This window comes from Clarias gariepinus, chromosome 22 (assembly GCF_024256425.1).
Source record: "Clarias gariepinus isolate MV-2021 ecotype Netherlands chromosome 22, CGAR_prim_01v2, whole genome shotgun sequence".
Taxonomy (NCBI): Eukaryota; Metazoa; Chordata; class Actinopteri; order Siluriformes; family Clariidae; genus Clarias; species Clarias gariepinus.
The window spans coordinates 1,823,998-1,846,483 of NC_071121.1; the positions used below are offsets into that span (position 1 = coordinate 1,823,998).

Consider the following 22,486-nt stretch of genomic DNA (forward strand, 5'->3'; position numbering starts at 1 on the left):
GCTTTATTTAAAAAAACTAAAGGTTGAAAAATATCCAAAAACAAACATCTTACACTGCACATATAATAACGTTCAGGTTTATGCAAATGTTAAATAAAAAATAACGGGTTTGAGTGGGGCTGAAAATCAGTCATGAAAATCAACAACCTAGAGTCTTGGCCGTCTTATCATTCTTACATTTGATGTGCTCTTGTAAAAAGTTCCCAATTTTTTTTTTTTTTTTTTAAACCTTTTTTGAAGCTGCTCCGTTTTATAACGGTCCTTCAGGATTAAATGATTTATTATGATATAAAACCACGATCAGGGGAACAAAACTCAGAAGCAACTTAGCAACCTCAAGACAGAACTAAAGAAACGCTTACACTGTTGCACGACAAATTCGACTGAGTCAGCAGCTTATGACTGACCGAGGCTTAGATCATCACAGAACTGGAAACACTGAGCGGTTAAAGCTTCTGCACTTCAGCACACGTTACAGGAAGAACTGAGGTGGAGTCAGCAGGTCTCAGGAGACTTCTCAGGAGACATCACCACGGTGGTGGTCTACACAAGCAAAACACTCATGTGATTTCCATGGAAGATTTAAAGCAAAACCACAGTGTGACCATGCCACATCAGCAGAAACGAAACCTCCGAGAGACCGTGTGAGAATCGGCTGACACACGCGAGCTCGTGACGTCCAGCCCAGCTCGCACCTTCATGCCACAAATCACCTGATTTACTGCAAACGTCATAAATGCTCCGGCTTTCACTTTCAGACGCCGTCACTCAGGTGTGGGGGGACGAGAAGGGGCTTTAGATTCATCATCATTTTCAGTGTAACGAAACATTTTTCATTTCTCTTAAACCAGTTATATTAATCATTTAGAAAGAATGAAAAAAATATTACAGTACATTTTCTCAACCTGACTGTTCCAAATCTCCAACACTGAAGACTTCCATTAATGTTACATAAACACACTGAACAGAGAATCTTACATCACACCAATCAGAAAGAAAGAAAGAAAGATTAGATATCCTAGACATCTGACACGGCTGTTCACACATGCTTTTCACACTGCACCAACTATTAACAAAGAAAAAAAAAATAGCTTTCCTAAACCTGACCGGTGTAAATCACTGACACTGGAGACTCCTTCCCTAAACGGCACATAAACACCGTCTATACCGTACCTGCATCACAACATATAAACACCGTCTATACCGTACCTGCATCACAACATATAAACACCGTCTATACCGTACCTGCATCACAACTGTTTGCGTGGTGGTTTATCCCTCTGTAAACGATCTGTTACTATGGAAACGATACCATATCAGAAGGAGGGTTTTAATTTAACCCTGCGCTACTGTCTGAACTGCTGCTCTAGAAAACTAATCAACAGTTTCTGACCATTCAGAGTCCAGACTTAAAGAAAAGCATGATAGAAACCTTGCACGTTTTCTAGAACATATAAAACTCATTGTGTGTCGTGCAGCGAGCAGAATCTACGGAAGAAAAGAAGAAATACATTACAGGCGATAAATAAACCGTAAAACATTACATCGTTTGCCAAAACTGTGATGTCAGAACAAACTGAGCAACATGACTGACCAATCAGCAGCTTGCGTTATTTGTAGCCCTGCCCCTTGCTGACTGTGCAAATTTAGCCCTGATACTTATTCGGTCACGGAAATGTTTGCTACAGGAACACGCCGCCACTTTTAGCACAGACGAAGCTTTGTCCATCTTAGGTTTAATGTGAAATATTACAGAAATATTATTTAGGCAAAAAAAGTGGGTTTAGGAGTAACATTATGCGAGCACTTATGAATCGTAAGCCTGTACTGTGTGTGCGTGTGCGTGTTTGTGTGTGTGTGTGTGTGTGTGTCCTTACGTGTTATGTGAGGAAGAAATCCAGTAGTGCGACAGAGGGTTGTTCATGTCCTCAGGACGGACAGTGTCCAGTGTGGAATCCCAGATAGAGTTCTCCTTGGAGAACAGGTACGTGAGGAGCTGAGAGAGAGAGAGAGAAAGAGAGAGAGAGAGAGAGAGAGAGAGAGGGAGAGAGAGAGAGATGAATATGTGACAAAACAAAAGCTGAAATATTTTAGTACGAAGCTGTGTAGAGCATCCTGAAGATTAAACTCCTGCACGGTGGAGCGTTCATGACTCGAATTAAACACACTGATGTACTGGGGTTCTTACATCACACCACCTGACCACCATCTCAGACGTTCAAATTATTGGGCTCCATCAATCCTTTGTTTCACATTTTACACAAAATTTATTTGCTTAACTTAATTATTTACTTGTTAACATTGTCTACTTAATTATTTACGTATGTACACACTGATGCCCAATAATTACTTAATTCATTACAAATGTATTTATTTATTTACCGCTCTCACTTACACATTGTCTATACCGGTTTTTCCTGTATTCAGGGTCATGGGGGGCCTGAAGCCTATCCCAGGAGACTAAGGGCACGTGAACACACCCACAGATTACAGGGAATTCCTTGGGAGGAAACCGGAGCAACCAGAGGAAACCCACCAAGCACGGGGAGAACATGCAAACTCCATCGAACCCGGACCCTGGAGGTGTAAGGCGACAGTGCTAACCACTACACCACCGTGCCGCATATTTATATATTCTACTTATTTAAATATTAATATATTTAATTCTTTACATAATTATTACCTGCTCATTATCTGCTTACTTGTTTACAAATTGAAAAAGTATTAATAATTAATAAGTATTAAAAATGTATTATTTTTATTACTTATTTTCTTAGTTTGTTTATTGACTTATGTAGATAACTTAAATAACTGCATGCACATTTATTTATTTATTTATATAATAAACACCTTTACTTTTTGAATAGTGCCCATACTTAAGTCCAAAACTACCTGATTTGTTTGTTTATTTTGTTGATTACTTGTGTACTTAATGGCTTGTTTACTTATTGACTTTGCTTCACTTCCTCTCTTTAGTTATTTGTTCAGTTATTCATTTCCTCCATTTTAAAACCTGAATGTTTTTCTGTAAAAGAAGCTCTGACTTTGTGGAACTACTTTTTCCGGCGGATGAATCTGCGGTTCGATGGATGGCGGTACGATGGCCGCGGCTCAGCGCTCAAGCACGAGAGCGCGCTTCTGATTGAAGGGTTTCGTGGAGGAAACTTCAAAAAGGCCGAGTGTACAAGTGAAACCGTTGTGGTCCACGTTCAAAGCTCCTGCGCTCCGAACTATTACAGACGCTTACGCTGCTGTTATTAACGTAAGAACAACAACACTGAAGTCTCTGCATTAATTACTTTTTAAAAGATCAACGTGCAGAGTAACGACACTAAGCGGTGGATTGAGGTCAGACTTTTGTGCGAACTAGAGAGCCACAAAACCTCAGTGAAGAACGCGGAGCGTGCCGGAGCGACGCTGCAGAAAGAGCAAACTCACAGCTGACCTGCGGTGACCTACATTTACACGACACGACGACGGGGTTTAGATCCAAAACTGAGACTACGAGACTGAGACTACTTACTGTTACTGAACCCGACGAACAGGCAATGCTACATACATACGTATTTCACTGTCTTACAATATGTCTACAATTAAATCATAATTAGAGTGAAAGTAACATAACTCCATAAGACTGGTCACGTGACCCATGAGAAACGTAAGCAAGAATCCATCATTTTTACGGAAATAAACTGGAAAAACCACAAATACTGTGTGTGTGTGTGTGTGTGTGTGTGTGTGTGTGTATGTTACCTCATCCTGATAAAAGTAAGGCTGCTCGATTTCCCTCAGTGGATCCTTCAGATAATGAAACATAAACTCCTGAACCTTGTTATTGTCTGTAGCCCAGAGCTCCTAAAAAACACACACACACACACATCACACCATCATTAACCAGATCTACAGCATTATAAGAAATGTGTATCAGAGGTTACAACCCAAGGCGACAGAATGTAACCAGTTTTAAACAGGTTTATGAAAAATAAATACATTTTAAAAAACAGGCACCAGCGTTAATCTCGTTGATCTCCTGACCAATCAAATCACACGTTTAGGCACAGGCAAGAAAAACAAAGTAACAGTCGGAATCGACAGCGTTCTAATGTTGAGACGAACAGAGCGCACGTGTCCAGTACGATGCGTACATGTACAGTATGTCAGCAGCGTAGGACGGGTTGCCATGGTTACAGCAATAGCTGCATGACGGGCATGACGGTTAGCAACTTTACAGCAGTGGTGTTCTGGGTCAATGTAAACAATGTAATTAATTAAATAAATATAAGAACTGTTGATTAGTTTCCTGCAGGTTTGGATCAATGGACTCGTTCTGACCTTGTTATAGTTTCTATTGTATTGTGTCGGTCAATGGGACACAAGTGAACAGGAACTTGGTTTGTGGACGTTTCACAACATTAAATGCAACTACGTGGGGCGTCCGAGACAAACCAGGACTGACAACCTCAAGCGCAGTATGATGATGAGACTCTTCACCGCTGTAAAACATTTGACCGCTGTAAACGTTTTAAAGGAGGGCGTACATCAGTGCATGACCATGTGGCTGTAGAGGCGCGAAGCTCACCGATTGCTCATGAAGTTCACGACCGCACCAACACCACTTGCACTCGGCTGAAAGTTACTGCCACGTCCCCTTACTGTCCTAACCTCGCTCCAAGACTTCTTCACATGTTTGGGCTATTAAAGGAGTTCCTGGGAGGCCGGCGTTTTAGACGTGAAGCAGGCAGATTGATCATGGCATGAAAAAAAACTTTCCACCCTGATGGTGTCCAAGCTCTAGTGAGACACTGGGGTAAGTGCATTGGTGTATCAGAGGATTATATAGAGAAATAAAGGGAGTTTTTACTTCCAGAACTGAGTTTTGTTATTCTGTACAATCAAAAGTCCTGGTTTGACTCGAACGCTCCTCGTGTAAACGTTAAAATTAAGGTATGACATGACATTGATCTTATATTATGACACAAAGTGCTCAGGTATTAAAGGCTCGAAATTTTCTCACGGTTTCCTGACAAACACTTCAGACTGATCTGCATCTCCAAGCCACAGTCTTTCAGTTCGTCTTCACAAAATCTAAGACTTTGAGATTCGACCAAAAGATAACCGGTCTTGAGAAAACCATTGTTTCAATAAGCGGGTAATCTGTGGATAGATCGCAAACCAGAGAAAACATCGTCTCACCTTCTGATACTCGATTAGAAAGTGCTGGAAATCCTCCAGCGTGAGCCTCTGCTCGGGTCTCTCGATGAAGCTGCGAAGAACGGCACAGAGAGTTACTAACACCATGTGGGGTTAGAACAGAGGGCAGTTAAACAGAAGGGGGAGAGGAAGAGAGAGAGAGGATACCTTTGAAGGAAGGGGATATCCATCTGCAGGAGAGAGAGAGAGACAGAAATCAGGATTATATCAAATTTAACAAGCTAACTCCACGCATCAGTTCTGATATTGATGTAATATCGACATCATGCTCATTTACTGGTAAAATAATCAACATAAACACATCAACACATATTGTTAGTAGATTATTAACAATAATCAAAGTAATTTGAAGTAGAAAGTGTCTGTAAAACATCAAAAGCTAACTATAAAACTAAATGTTGTTGGTCTTTCGGCTGCTCCCAGCGAGGGGTCGCCACAGCGGACACGTGGTCCGCACAACAACACTCGGTCCACACAACGCCAGATGCCCTTCCTGACACAACCCTCCCATTTTGTCCGGGCTTTTGTCCCAGTGCCCCTCTAAATATAAAACAAAAATCCAAGTATAAAGATTAAACTTAGCGTAACGATCTTTGCGCTAGCTGCAAAAACTGGCCAAGCCAGAAAAATCTATTCTTTTAGAAACATTAACTATTTAAGGTGTTGAAAAAGGAAAAGAGCTTTAATACGCTGCCTTAAAGGCAAGGATGTTACTGTGGGACACAATCCCTGTTCTAAAGTGGAACACAGTACAGCAGTGATGTTATTGTCCTACATACATTCGTCTCCAGGTGTCGTACGAGACCATCAAAAAATATTAAGCTTCTACAAGAAGAACATACATATATACTATACATGTACACACACACAATATTACCAAAAGTATTCGCTTGCCCGCCTTTGTTAAAGCTGTTATAGCTGCAAAGGGCCAAGATCATCTTAAACTCTATGGATTATAAATTGGTTGTTACTCAAGTTCATATGAAGGCAGGAGAGTGAATACTTTTTGGCAATATAAAATATGTATGTGTATATATGAATATATACATAGATATATATAGATATATATAAAATCTAGAAATTTTAAAGCATTAAAAAAAAAATGTAACACACCTTAATCATATGATCAAGTTTGACCCTAATGGCTTCCCATAATTGCTGTAGTGTGTGAGATAAGGACATGTTTAGCGCTGAAACCATATTAAATAAGAGACAAATGTGCTTCCTTTTATTAAAATCAACGGTCATGTGTTGTACAAAAAACGATCACAGCTACATCCAGATAAGAACTTCACACCTACACACACATACCTACACATCTACACACACACACACTCTGTGCTAAAGATAATCAGTCTCAGACTGGCACATAATACGTCTGACACGCAGCTTCTCACATTTTATGTTGTTATGTCATTTATAGTGGCCGGTTTATTACAAGTGTCAGATTACAGAAGTTTATTTCAGCTTTAAGACCAGACAGAAGATCTTGAAGATCTAGATCAGAATTCCAGTGGGTCAAACTTATCATGCACACCTTTTATTTTTTGTACGTCCCTTTGCGCTTGCCCTGCTGGTCAGAGTGCAGATTAGTGATATTGCTCCGTACCCGAGTACATCTGTGTATTTACGTTTTCCGACACAGCAGGTGGCAGTATGCTAAGGCGATTGTTTGGTTTATGAGCCACAAATAAACTCAAAAAAGAGATAGAGTACAAGAGGACCTTCTAACCTCCTGAGTAATATTAGAAATATTCTAAAAACTGAGTCCCTCATTCTCTTCTTTTGTGTGTGTTAAATGCCGGTTTACAAACTAACTAGGGGCATACTGCAACCTGCTGTATCAGAGTGAAAATATGCAAGTGTACCCGAGTATGGAGATTAATAATAATAATAATAATAATAATAATAATAATAATAATAAGAGCCTCCGAGTAGGGCAGTGGTAAAGTGCTCGCCCTATCATCTGGAGATCGCTGGTTCGGTACCCAGGTGATGCTGTTACCTCTCACAGCTGGAGGTCTGGAAAGAGCTGATTGGCCGAGCTCTCACAGAGGGGCGGGATGAGAGGTACTTAGTGCTCCCACATTAATCAGGGCTCTACAGCCAATCAGGGGCGCCTGTGAGCTCGCGCACGCGGAGGGAGCGGATATCGCTGTCATGTTACGCCGCCCCTAACGGTGCGTGAGTAAGAAGTTCGAAAAGATGCGGCTGGCTGGCGTCACATGGTTCGGAGGAAACATTTCTTTAACCCCTTCCGGCTGAGTGGTAGTAGTAGCACCCTTAATGTGGGAGCCCCCTAGTGACGGGGAGGAATTGGACACGACTAAATTAGGGAGAAAATCGGGAGAAAATCCCAAAAAACTATTTATTAATAATAATAATAATAATAATAATAATAATAATAATAATAATAGGAGGAGGGAGCAATCGTTCCTGGGCATGGCATGGTGACCGAAGCGGTCATCAAAAAAACAAACAAACAAAAAAAAAACATGAACTTGAACCCTACAAAAAGTATGTGAGAGCGAGGAGAGAGCTACAATCCAAAGCCCGAGTTATTAAAAGCCAGCAGCAACAATAACAAATTAAATATTAAAAGCGTATGTCAACTTCCGAGCCACCGAAAACCTGATACTGTAAATCAAAGTAAAATAAACCTCTTCTCTTAGCCGTTATTGTGAAATAAATCTCTCTTATGGACGTATACAGGAAATGTTTAGTAAAATGAAACGCATAGTGAAGCTTAAAAAATAATAATAATAATAATTCCAAGATTGGAAATATTTAAAGTTTTTCGTTTTATCATCAAAACCGATAAGGACCAAAAAAGGAAAATAAATAAATAAATAAAATAAAATGCCTAAACTCCGCCCACTAGCCGGGCTGATTACTAACCTAACAGAGACGAGACTTTAGAGTGACAATGAGACGTTATAAAGCTAGTGCACTCATTAGGTGCCCTTTGTAGGGCAAGTGAACTGGATCAATATGAGCAAATAATCATATAATACGTCTGACACACAGCAGTGATTAAATCATGAAAGATAAACACACACACAAAAAGAGAGAGAGAGAGAGAGACTCATGGGATTGAATTGTTTAGTCAGTGGACTCAGAGGTCATCTCAGCGTGTGTGTGTGTGTTTCATGACAGGCTAATGGCTTTCACCAGAGGGATGTTGGGGCTTTTTAAGGGGCCGGTATTGATTCAGTGGTCATTTGAGAACACACACACACACACACACACACACACACACACACACACACACACACACACACACACACACACACACACACACAGTGATGCGGTTCAAACTGAGATCAGCTGGAGAGGGTTTCAGTTATGGGGGCTGAACATGATTATCTTACCATTACCCCAGACTATCTCACTCACACACACACACACACACACACTTACAGATTTCTGTGCGTCGAACATCAGGTTACGGTAGAGCTGCGCAAACTGACTATACGAGACATCGCCGCTTCTCAATTCGCCGTCCTGAAACACAACACACAGCACGGTAAACAACAACAACTGTAGAAAGGTTTTACAATTTAACAATTATTTAGCTAATTACTGTTTAAACAAATAAAAGAAGCATTGTTCTAACCGTAAATCACTTTTGAAAGCTTTCGCTGCTCGCATCATTTTAACATTTTCATTTAAAAAACAAACAAATACAGACTCAAATATAAAAATTTTGGGCCAGGGGTAGCTCAGTGGTTAAGGCATTGGACTACGGTTCGGAAGATCCCAGGTTCAAACCCCACAACCACCAAGTTGCCACTGTGGCGCCCTTGAGCAAGGCCCTTAACCCTCAACTGCTCAGATGTGTAATGAGATAAAAATGTAAGTCGCTCTGGATAAGAGCGTCTGCCAAATGCCTAAATGTAAATGTAAACACCGAGCAGATATAAAGTGAGCTGCAGAGGAACATTTGGAACAGTCAGGATGGGAAAAGGTGCTCTGTGTGTGTGTGTATATGTAACATCACAAGCTGTTCTGTTTTTTCCTTTTGTTAAGGTGAAGAGAGATAAAGAGAGGCTGCTGAGGGAACGAGTGTGTACAGCTGCTGTAACGGAAGCGTCGAGAACAACAAACATGCAGCTTAACACGTAAATAACACAAGTAAAATAAAATCTAACAAAAATCCTAATATTATAAGGGGAATAAAACACTTATTGAGTGTGTTTTTTTATTGGATGCACACTTACTGAAAAACAATCAACTCAACTACTGCGTGTGTGTGTGCGCGTGTGTGTGCGTGGTTTTACCGGAAGCCTCTCTCGTAGAAACTTCATGTTAGGGACTCGGTAGTTGACTTGGCTCAGCATGTTTTTCAGATCCTTACAGGAAATTCTGTAAAAAAACGACCAACCAAATAAATAGATAAATAAATAAAACAATTGCATTCAATTCATTTCTTTACTCATAAGCATGGGGAACATTTATGTAAAATAATGACTTTTTATACACCTGGACTAATAATCGCCAAATAAAGTCAAAGCTTGGTGCGATAGAAAGCCACCAGAACACCCAGTGGACGCTCTGCACAATCAAGTCTAATTCACAGCGGCCCCGCCCTGCAACCCACAGCACCCAAGGGATCCACTGTAGACATCCTGCCAGAAACCACAGCGCCCCCCAGAGGCCCTGTTAGCCACGACCCGAGGGGCCAGAGCCGCCTGGGGGCACAGGGGAAACCCAAAACCTTAGGTGGCTTTATTGGTATGGTGCGCACACACACACACACACACACCTATAGATCTATATACACACACATGTAATGCAGACAAGTCTTTCAAATTTTCTACAAAAAATACCCCAACATAAATATTAAATAAACCATTTAGAAAATATTTCATAATTTAAATTTACTATCGAAGAAATTTAAATTATAAAGTTGCTTATTATGTTAACACAGTTAATATTTATACATTTCTTATTAATTAAAAAAATTACTAATTAAAAAAAATAAAACGCAGCTATAAACATAGATGTACTTAAATCACTACAAAGAATGCTGAAAAAATAAAAGTTATATTGTTATATTTATTTCCAAATACAAAATACCTAATGAAATTGCTTGTAAAGCAAAAAAATACTTTATTCTATTTTTTATTTCATTTAATCTATAAAAATATCATTTAATAAAAAAAAATACAGATAATTGTATACAATATAGTTTAATGTTTTTTTTTATTATAAAAGTACAATTCAAATGGTTATGTAAAAAATGTTTTTACAAAAATAAACATTTTTGTCTTTTAGATCAGATTTATTTGTGCGAGATATATTTACGGTCAGTGTTGTTCTGTTTAAAATAATTTTCTGAGCTACTTTAAAACAATTAAAGTTTACAGAGTTTATTTGATTTATACTATATCACCACACACACACACACACACACACACACACACACACACAGAGAGACAAAGAGGCAGCGGACACCGCATGTGTTTATTGACATTAAACCAGGAAGACCAAGACAAACTGAACCCCCTGAGGACCGGCCCTGCGACGCTCTTCCTTTCTTCCTGCCTTCCTTTCTTTCCTCTCCGGCTGTGTTGTTGTGCTGATGAGCGAGAGGAAGGTGCACGCTCGTTTCTCTAAGCCTTACTTCCTGTCGCAGGATGTGGAGCTGCTCACGGCCCCCAGCTGAGAATCTGCACTCTACCTCTCTCCCCCGACAGGTCTGAGTGTGTGCATGTGTGTGTTCGTGTTTGCGTGTGTGTGTAGACAAAGCTGATAAGGCCTCAGCACCGAGTCAGCAAGTTTACCTCCTCGCAGTGCAAAAGCTTAACATAGTACAAAAAGGCTTCATGAAGACAGGAAACATACACACACACACACACACACACACTCCCCTGAAATTTGCCTATTAAAGATTTTATATCAACACCATAGGAAATACTTGCTTCTGATTGGTTCCTGGAAACTGATATTTTAATAAACAAACATCGATCAAAAGTAATAAATCAACATTGCTACCAAGTAAGCACGATGGAACGTAACCATGACAACCGTTATTACACAACATTAACATTAATCATCAGGTAAATACAGTATGTTCACATGGGAGTAAAGCATGAATAATTTCACCCGAGAGATGTGACCTTGATGAGGAATGAGCTGTAGAGTAACACTACACACACACACACTTAACTCCAACATCGTCTTTATACACATTCGTGTCTGTACCGATGACCTTTGATGACCTTTTTTTTATCAAACAGATTTTTTTTAGCCACACCTACAAAACTCCACAAAAGGGGAGTTTAATTAACACAGCTCAGACACTGCAGCACATCAGCAACCACAGACACACAGCATGAGGAATTTCATGAGGAACGCTGAGAAATGCTAAGAAACTCCATGGAACACTGCCAACTGCTAAAGAACACTGAGAAACATTCTAAGGAACTTATGCCAAGCAATGCTAAGGAACACTACGGAAGGATGAAGAGGGATAAGGAACACTGAGAATCAGATCATTGTATTTTTTTTAAGGACCTACACTAAGGAACACTGAGGAAGTGTGAAGAACACGAAGAGATGCGAAGGATACAAGAAGGGTCAGGAACACCAATTTAAAACTACTGTAGCTTCTTAATAATGCACCATAATGGTTCCTTAGCAACATCATTATGTGGTTCTAAGGAACTGCAATAGGGGACTTTAAGGAACGCAACACTAACAATCATTGTATGGTTGAGAAACTATGCTAAGGTACATTGTGGAAGAATAAGGAACACAGAGTAACACTGGATAACGACAAGGAACCCTAAGAAATGTTAAGAACCCCAATTCAATGCTACTGTAGCTCCTTAATAATGCACCATAAAGGTGTTCCTTAGCAACACCATTATATGGTTTTAAGGAACTGCACTAAGGAATGCTAAGAAGCATTAAAAATCATTGTATGGTTCTAAGGAGCACTAAGGACTGCGGAGAAAGGCTAAGGAACACCGGAGAACCCTCATTCCTCTCTGGATAGAAACAAAAACTACTGACATTATTCGAATACTGAACTGAGCAGTGATGAAGAAATATCTCCTCTGCTTTAACCAGGATAAGTTCTCGTACGCTGTCTAGTGATGAGTGAATGATCCTGTGAGCCATGTGTAATTTAACCCCATCACCCTCAAAACACACACACATTAACAGCAGCTCCTTAATAATGCATCAAAGCACATGAGGATGAAATTTGTGCTTATGTATCGAGAAACATAATCAAAACCCAGGAGATCGAACCATATGTCACTCAGGAGGGGATTCACTTAAAGTTATGAATTATGAATAAAATGAGACAGCACTAAGCTCTTTGGACAGGGGGAGAGAGTGAGAGAGAGATGGCCAAACGTCTTACACTGGCAATAAAGAATCGTCTGATTTATTCTGGTCTACTAAACACGTTCAGATTAATAAACCTGATGGCCAAATAATCTTTAGCTTTAAAAGCACTGGAGTGAATAATTCAAGAGCTGGAGACAGAACTTACTTGTCTTCTTTGTTGCGATCGACGGCGTAGAACTGCTTCCTTAACCAGCTGAATGGGTGGGGAAAAAGAAAATGCATTATATAGCCATTATATCCATGTACTAAATATTAAGAAACATAATTACATTTCTTAAGTTTGCACAGGTGCTTTAAGGCGAATCTAACTAACAAGTAAAGGAACCAGTTTAGCATCACACATTCTCCTCAAAAGTTACTTATCGGCACAATCTTTTATTAAACAATCAATAAATGTGAAAAAAATATATAAATACACTAAATCTAGCTTCAAAATACATGAATTGCCTCCTTATCGAGAGCAGTCTGCACTAATTCAACACTAAAGGTGGAAACTGCAAACAAATGTCCTTTTTTGTGTGTGTGTGTGTGTGTGTGCGCATTCGTAAAATCTCATGACTGGCTGAACTACTCCTTTTAAAGATGAATAAATGATTGGAGGTCAGACGTCAGTAGGTAGTACAGACCGTTCTATCTGAAGAGGAGTGGGGGAGCGCAGAGTGTCAGCCACAAGCCAGTTCAGACCCTTTACCCACATGGACATCTCCTCGTCTGACGTGGCTAAAACAAACGCACAAACACACACAGGTGTTACACACATTCACTGCTTATGATCAGCAGGAAGACGTGTTTTTAGACTTAGCAAGAACCAAATGTCCTCACAAAAATGTCTGACAGTTTTGTTTGTGTGTGTGTGTGTGTGTGTGTGTGTGTGTGTGTGTGTGTGTGTGTGTGTGTGTGTGTGTGTGTGTGTGTGTCTCTACCTGCCAGACTGAGTGATTTAAGGCGGAACTCCGTGCCATAAAGAATGACGAAGCAGTGTGCCTGGTCCGGTCTGGCGGCCGAATCCTCCACATAACGCTCGAAATCCCGAGACTTCTGTCCCGTCCGGATCTCCTTAATCTCCCGAATATCAACTGCACAAGATAGAAGAGAAAAAAAATAAAAAATAGCACAGGTTTAATACTTAAAGGTAACAAGTTGCCTTTTTAGCTATATGTACTTAAATCTCACAGCCTATTAGGTTCTAGAAATAAAAGTTTTAGACCCCTGAGTTCCGAAGTGCCTATGTTCTATAAATACCTTCTTACAGGCAGAAACAATGGTGTGCGTTATTTCAAACTGCATTCGTATAGTGCACCAGACAAACCATATACTATTAGAACAGGCGTGTTAATATAACCCCACCCTCTCACCCCAGATGCGCTAATTGTGTACAATAGCACAGTCTGACGGGTGTCATTCCATTTAACCAATAATTACAACGTTTAATTTATTACCAAATTCCAAGTTGCTTATTTATGTGGTTTATAATTAGTTATTTAAGCTCAGTTGCTCTATATCTGCTAACGTCATTCCCTAGTACCTTATAGGGCTGTTGATTTAATCTATCTTTTGTTTTTGATTTAGAAGTTCACACTCTTAAAATTATTTAGGTACATTTACAAAATGTTAAATGATCAAAAACAAATGAATGTATACATCCTGTGTAAATACTCGAATTTTGCAAGAGTATCTCATTTTCATCTTTGAAGTTTATGTGTTGTTGGTATAACACCACCACCTCGTCAAGTTACACAGCATTTCAAAGTTATTAACTGCTCAAATACTTTTAACTAATTGAAAAACAGTAAAATAGAGCTGGTTGAAACAAATCAGGGACAGCAGAAGTTAGTGCTACAAAATCAAACAACCGGAACTTGCAATTCTCAAAAACTGAACCGAATCCAATCAACAGTTTACCTGTGATTCACACGTCTATTCCATCGCCAACCTTTCACTCTCTTTATCTCTCCATCTATCGCTCTTTCGATCAGATCACTCACTAAAAAAGATGCAACCTTTTCATTTTCCTGAGAAACCAGAAGGTGTAAACTTCACCCTTCTTGAACACTTTCCCATGCTAAGAAACTTACACTAACAACAGAGACTTCTATAAACGTTTCCTAAAAATGGAAAACAATAGCAACACATCAGACATTACAAAATTAACTTAATGTTAAACAACAATGTTTTGTGAAGCAGTTTATTATTAATTTGCGGTTACGTCGTTATAACTTGTTACCATAGAAATATTAAACTATCAGAACAAGCACCATAGTTAAGCCTGATTTATACTTCTGTGTCTAGTCTATGCAGAGCCTGTCACTCCGCAACGACACCGACAAACCTCTAGTTGGCAGTAAGGTTTCTGTGTGACTGAGTCTCTTTGCCACTTTCTGGCGAATTGTTTTGGTGTACCACAAACAATGGTGAGAGAAAGTGAGCGGGTCTTGTTGGAGTACAAGAATTTATTTGAAATTACTGAAACATAGAAACAAGAGAAGATGAGTCTGTTTCAGACACATCATGCTGTTCTTGAACACTAGGACACACTGAACTAGCACACACCAAAAACATTTTTTCCATTCATCATGCAAAGAACTAATAAGCCAAATGAGCCACAATGAATAAGAAAGAACCTTTAAACAACGTCAGTACATACGCTATATGGTTTTGTTACACATTCTTTTTAAATATTCTAGATTAAATCAGATCTTGCAGACATTCTTATTACACCACACATTCTAGACACTAAAATAACAACTTAATGTTAATGGACAACTGAAAATAATACAATAATATGCTAGCTAGCAAACATTAGCTGACAGGAATTCTGAAATATGTTAATAAAAGACATCAATTATACTAACTAACAAACATTATTCATTAGCTTTTCACTGAACAAATGCTAATGATATGGCTAATCTAAGCTAACCTGACAGCATTAATTCACTATGAGTATTAGCAAACACACAAGATACCATCTTTATCTTTTATTTTTAATGCTAGGGAGCAAGCTAACATGAGCATTCCTGACATCACTTCATACTTCAGGATTTTCTTGATCTGTATTTATACTTTTCTTTTATTTCTATATTATACATTTTATTTTATATTACCTTTTTTTTTACTGTTAATTCTAAATAAAATAGTTTACTTTGAGGAATGCGAGCTAGTGTAACTAGATCTAAAATCTTGCAAAATGTTTAAAAAACTACCTGGCTAGCTAACAAGCTAAGATAAGCTGAATGAATTTTTAGGCCATATTTATGTCCTTTAACTTCCTTCCCAAGTGTACCGAACTATCTAGCATAAGCTAACATTATAACATTTCTAAGCAATATTAATTGATAGTGGTAATTATCAAAGCTAATGCTAGCTGAGCCAGTTATATGTCAGGTTCTTGCCAGTTTTTCTGACAGAAACGTTTCTAAAAATGTTCATAACATCTAAATTCCTATCTTATACCTAACCAGACAGGATTCCTGACAGGATTTTAATCATCTCTAATAATGCTTGTTTGTTAACAAACAATTTCCCGCCCTGGGACGTCAGATTGCAGAGATGTTTGTAACCCTATCTCCTTTACTAGTTACCTCACAGTCAAGACCTAACCAGATTTAATTGCTGACCGGAATTTCAAACACTGTTTACTGCTAATGCTAGTTAGCTGTTCAACATGAGCAAACCTTGACTTAAGATTTTCAAGCCATAATCATAGATGTCATTACTCTTCCCTGTTAATGCTAATATATATAAATTAAGTTAGTTGGCTGATGGGAGATTTTACCACTACATTTGTAGACAACAGTATTCTTCACAGCTAATACTAGCTTGCAGTTTAAAACGCAAAAACTGAACAGGATTCCTAAACGCAATATTTACAACTGATCATAATCTTTACCGCTAATAATGCTATGAGACATGAGGTAATGTTTTCTGACAGGATTTTTGTTACATTTATAGAAATTCTGAATTTTATCGCTAACGCTAGATAGCTAGCAGTAGGTAAACTGCAAGTATAGTACCAATGAAATAATATACTAGAATAAAACAGTATATGATTGAGGACTATACAGTTTCAATAAAGCACTTAAGAGAAAAGTAGGGTGTGCGTGTGTGTGTGTGTGTGTGTGTGTGTCCCTCAGTGCTGAGGTGTTAACACACATCTGGCAGCAAAAGTGCCACACACACAGCCTGCCTTTCAGCAAGTGTCCCATAGAAGAAACACATCATCTTGAGAAAGGTGTGTGTGTGTGTGTGTGTGTGTGTGTGTGTGTGTGTGTCACAAAGGGGTTCTGTCTGAATACAGGTAGGTAGGCCTCATATAGAAAGCAGTTTAACATGAAAACCATGACCTGATCTGACCTCAAGTCTGCCTGTGTATGCGTGTGTATGCGTGTGTATGCGTGTGTATGCGTGTGTATGCGTGTGTATGCGTGTGTATGCGTGTGTATGCGTGTGTATGCGTGTGTATGCGTGTGTATGCGTGTGTATGCGTGCACACACTAATGCTGACTGGCTGTAACTTAAGCTCAGGGCTTTTGTTGTGTAAATATGGCCAAAAGATGTCCACCAGTATAAAACTTTCATTTAAAGATCTCGTCAGCCAATCCTGTCAAAATATAGCGTAACCATAACTACAATGTCTTCTAATTTACTTATATTACATCATATAAGTTAGGTACTTTACCGTACTATTTACCGATGTGATCGGATCAAACTGTGACATTACTAACTGAGCTTGTGATTAACACAGTCACGCCTTCTGAAACCAGACGCACGGAGAAAGTGTGTTTTGGGGGGAAAAAACAAAAAAAGCGTACACGTGTTAAAGGCTGCTGGATAGAACACTTTCAACTTTTTATATTAAACTGTAAACTGCAGATAAAGTGTCATTTCTTCCTTATTCCTTCTTTCACCTGCCGCTCTAACCACACTTCCTGCACTTCAACACCTACAACCACAGACCAGTATGTGTGTGAGTGAGCGTATTTAAGAAAGCCATCACAGCTAAGTAAAGAGTCTTCCATAGAAACAGAAAAAACATTTAAATTAGCAAGATCAATAGATAACACATAGGTGCAAACGAAAACTGGCATCTTGATGGCCCCGAGATAAACAAGTTGTGTGTGTGTGTGCACAAAGAAGCCAATAAAATAACCCAACCCAATTTTTTCCAGAATTCCCTGTTCACCTCTAAATCCAAAATAAAACAGAAATCTTAGAAATCAAAACGGTTTCCTTAAACAAAATTCAATTCTCTCCAACATCCAAACGCCACAAAATATTGCGTTTGTCTCAGTTCATCCGATAAGCAGACTTTGAATTTGTAAACAGGAAATATCTATCTATCTATCCATCCATCTATCTATCTACACACATACACAAACACACACATGCATACACCTTGTGCAAAAAGATTTGGAACCTTGTGAAGTTTGCTAGAACACCAACAGTGGACTTTATTTCTCTTAGACCGAAGCAAATAGCACAAAATAGCAAACAATAAAACAATACGTTCAATAAAAATCAATCAATCAATCAATTTGACCACAAATCAATATCACGATTAATTGAACGTTCTACCTCGATTATGATTAAATAAAGATTGTTTTGGAGTTTTTGTTTGTCCTCGTCGTTTACGGACAAGGTTGTTTTTAAGAGGCCAGCACATAAACACACCACAGTGGGAAGAGTATTAGTTTCTGAGTTGCTCGGTCTAACTTCATACAAGAGTCAACACTTAACATTCCATAAAAACAACCAGAGCCAATTCACTGATGAGCGACACCTTACTAACCGCCTGACGACAACCACAAACACCACAAGCGTTGTTTTAGAACAGGTCATTTATTATCTATAAATTTATTTATCTATTTATTTATCTATTTTATTTATCTATAAATTAATTTTTACATATCTACCTATTTATTTATTTATTTATTGGTTTAAAAAAAAAAAAAACTGGTTATCCGTGTAGCCAGATTGAATGTCCACTAAAGGTCAGAAAGTTAACAAGAGTTTTACTGCATTAAAGTGCAAGTGTGTTTTTTAAACCTCTTCCAAATAAGGCTTAGAGCAAACTTGCACAGGGCTATAATATGCAGCCACGTGCATGCACAGCGCCGTGGCTTTAGTTTTCATTTCTGTACTTTGGAAAGCAAAAGGCGCAATCGAAATCTCATCAAGTCGCATCAAAGAAACTGAAAGTCGACGCTGTCAGCTGGGTTCAGGACCGAGCAGAAAGCCAGCAACTGCTACATATCAGATTACATGTGGGATTATGTACGGCACACACACATATACACACACATACAGAATAATCTAATAAACAAGAAGGGAAAAGACCAAGTCTGCTCAATAAAATCTGTTATTGTTCCCTCACTGTTTTTAAATAAGTATAAATGTGATGTCATTTCATTACTAACACTCAACTAAAAAGTTAAAGTACAAAAACTACAAACTAAAGCAAGAACATTAACCACACAAACACAAGTTAAGAAAAAAGTTAAATTAACCTACAAACTAAAGTGTAAAGTTAACTAAACAACAAACAAAAGCCGAATCAAAGTATAAACCTGAACTGCAAACCCAAGTGTAAACCTAACCTAAACAAAAACAGTGTTAAAACTAAAGAGCAACAAACAAAAGCTAAAAGAACTTAAAAGCCTAAGCTATTAACTAATTTAAAGATAAATTGAACTAAGCCAAGGTGTTAAACTATACTAGAAACTACAACACAAACCAGAACACTAAAACCATAAACAAGAACAAAGTATAAGACTACAAATTAGTTTGCGGTTAAACTAAACAACAAACAAAAGCTGAACAAATGTGTAAAACTAATTTACAACCTAAAATTTAGGGCTAAACTGCATGTAGAAAAGTGAAACAAAGTGTAGACAAAAGACTAAACCATGTCTTGGTTTAGTGTAAGTGTACTACACAATACCAATTGTAGCGGGGTATAAAACTCCACTAAAAAAATCTGAACAAAACTATGCAAAATTTAACTACAAGTGTAAAGTGTAGGTACTAAGTGTGTAAAACCAAACTAGAAATGAAATTGTAAAGTTAAACCATACAACCAAAAGTTAGAACAAAGCATAAAACTATAAAATTTGTAAAACTAAACTACAAAGTGTAGAGCTAAACTAGGCAAAAGCAAAATAAACACAAACTAAAGTGTAAGGTGTAAACGAAACAAAAACCTCTAAAAAGTAAAGTATACTTTTAATAAATGTATTTAGATCTGTACTACAGTCAAAATAAAAACTTAAATGCAAAAGTAAGGCTTGTGTGTAAAGCTAAACACTAAACAAAAAGTTTAAATCTACACAAAAAGTGTAAAATTAAACTAATTTATAATACTAGTATAAAGCTAAACTAAAAACGTATGTGTGAGAGTTATGTGATTAGGTCACTTAAGGCTAAACTTAACGTGTTTACTACATTAGCATTGTATTTCCAGTGTAAAAGTAAAATAATTGTACTTTTTAAAGAAGCATAAAAACATGATGAACCACATCTGGAGTCTTGAGAGGTGCGAGTGGTACATTTCATCACATTCAACATACAGATGTGTTTGTGTCAGCTTCACACATGCACACACACCGCACAGACTCACAATATTAACCTCTTCTAAAAATTATCATGCAAACTTTTTTTTATAGCAATGACCACAAATTTAACCGTTCTAAAGTTAGGGTAATGGCCTGCTGACAAACTGACAACTTTCAGTGTGTTTTCACACCTTTTTATGTGCGTGTTAGGTCTGAATCAGAGTGAAATTGATACTTTTGGACCGTTTGCTCTTTGGCTTGCACTAGTTTAACATCGTAGCGTTTTGCATTTCTGCAGCACTACAGCTCTGTACTCTGGTTCAGTTTAGCACCTTGTGTAAAAAATATAAGCAAAAAAACACCAAAATCCATAACACACAGCGTATCTGATTTTCTGATTCACTTCCTTTAGGTTAGTTGATTCAGAGTTGAATCGATTTCGTACTGCGGTTGACCAACACCACTTAGCCCAGACGCTCTCGGACCCAAGCGGCTTCTTACTGACTAAAGGACCGCGCACACAGAGAGAGAACACAAAAGGACTGCATTTCATCTAATCAGGAATTAGAAGTGATCATCATAACTCTGGTGCGTCATAATCAATCCTGAAATTTCTTTCTGATTTGTGACGAAAAAAAATCTTATATTTTTGTGAGAACAGAACAGAGCTTCCTTTTAACACAAACTAAACGTTTTGCTAGGTTTGTCTGAAAAAGTCTGCAAACCTACCAAAATAACTTTATTCACATGTTGTTTTTAGTTAATTCTTGTCTGAATGGGGGGTGGGGGAGGGCAGGGTGGGTGTGTGTGTGTGGATACACATGGGTGAGCGACTTTCCAAACTCGCTGGCTAAAGAAAGTGTAAAGCTAATAACGCTTTTCCTGTCTCCTTTTCTTTCTTCATTGAAACACACAAACACACACTTCCTCCTCTCATAAAGCCACAGTGAACGTTAAACGGGACACCACATTTATTTTTTTCTCTAAACCCTGCAGCTAACTATAGTGAAAATTTAGAGAAAAATGCAGTACACTCCTGTTAAATGTTCTGAGTTAAATTGGGAGGAAACCACTCTCCATCTCACACACACACACACAGAGTCTGCGGGTGAACTGACCAGTCGGAGCAGGGAAAAGCAGGAAACAAAACTGCACAGTGCAGCTGAGGCCTTTCCTGTCTCTCTCTCACACAGACACACAGCCGTCCCGCTAACTGACACAGACACACACACAGCCGTCCCGCTAACTGACACAGACACACACACAGCCGTCCCGCTAACTGACACAGACACACACACAGCCGTCCCGCTAACTGACACAGACACACACACAGCCGTCCCGCTAACTGACACAGACACACACACAGCCGTCCCGCTAACTGACACAGACACACACACAGCCGTCCCGCTAACTGACACAGACACATTTACATTACATTTACATTTAGGCATTTGGCAGACGCTCTTATCCAGAGCGACTTACAAAAAGTGCTTTAATGTTTACAACATTGGATACATACTTACACTGGGTTAACTAGGTTAATAACTAAGTACCATTAGTCCAACACAACTGAGAAGAGTTTTTTTTTTTTTTTTTTTGGGGGGGGGGGGGGGGTTAGTCCAAGTACTGGAGAAACAGATGCGTCTTGAGTCGTCGTTTAAAGATAGTCAAAGTCTCTGATGTACGGACATCTAGAGGAAGTTCATTCCACCATCTAGGTGCCAGAACAGAAAAGAGCCTGGATGAATGCCGCCCTCGATCCCTGAGAGATGGTGGGATGAGGCGAGCAGTGCTGGAGGATCGGAGGGAACGTGGTGCAGTGCGTGGTGTAATTAGCGCAGAGAGGTAAGTGGGTGCTGGGCCATTTTTGGCTTTGTAGGCAAGCATCAGCGGGACACACACACAGCCGTCCCGCTAACTGACACAGACACACACACAGCCGTCCCGCTAACTGACACAGACACACACACAGCCGTCCCGCTAACTGACACAGACACACACACAGCCGTCCCGCTAACTGACACAGACACACACACAGCCGTCCCGCTAACTGACACAGACACACACACAGCCGTCCCGCTAACTGACACAGACACACACACAGCCGTCCCGCTAACTGACACAGACACACACACAGCCGTCCCGCTAACTGACACAGACACACACACAGCCGTCCCGCTAACTGACACAGACACACACACAGCCGTCCCGCTAACTGACACAGACACACACACAGCCGTCCCGCTAACTGACACAGACACACACACAGCCGTCCCGCTAACTGACACAGACACACACACAGCCGTCCCGCTAACTGACACACACACAGCCGTCCCGCTAACTGACACACACACAGCCGTCCCGCT

The 22,486-nt window shown here is 39.2% G+C and overlaps 1 protein-coding gene across 1 annotated transcript in view; it reads right to left on the reverse strand.

Moving 5' to 3' along the window:
• The window catches only part of plcg1 (phospholipase C, gamma 1), a 57,879-nt gene that overhangs the window by 23,015 nt on the left and 12,378 nt on the right, over window positions 1–22,486 (reverse strand). The window contains exons 3-11 of the mRNA XM_053481814.1: window positions 13,497–13,649; window positions 13,200–13,293; window positions 12,719–12,766; window positions 9,492–9,576; window positions 8,632–8,715; window positions 5,359–5,381; window positions 5,194–5,263; window positions 3,754–3,855; window positions 1,878–1,996 (exon numbers count right to left, since the gene is read on the reverse strand). Coding sequence (XP_053337789.1) covers window positions 1,878–1,996; window positions 3,754–3,855; window positions 5,194–5,263; window positions 5,359–5,381; window positions 8,632–8,715; window positions 9,492–9,576; window positions 12,719–12,766; window positions 13,200–13,293; window positions 13,497–13,649 — 778 coding nt within the window. The remainder of the gene's footprint in view (window positions 1–1,877; window positions 1,997–3,753; window positions 3,856–5,193; window positions 5,264–5,358; window positions 5,382–8,631; window positions 8,716–9,491; window positions 9,577–12,718; window positions 12,767–13,199; window positions 13,294–13,496; window positions 13,650–22,486) is intronic.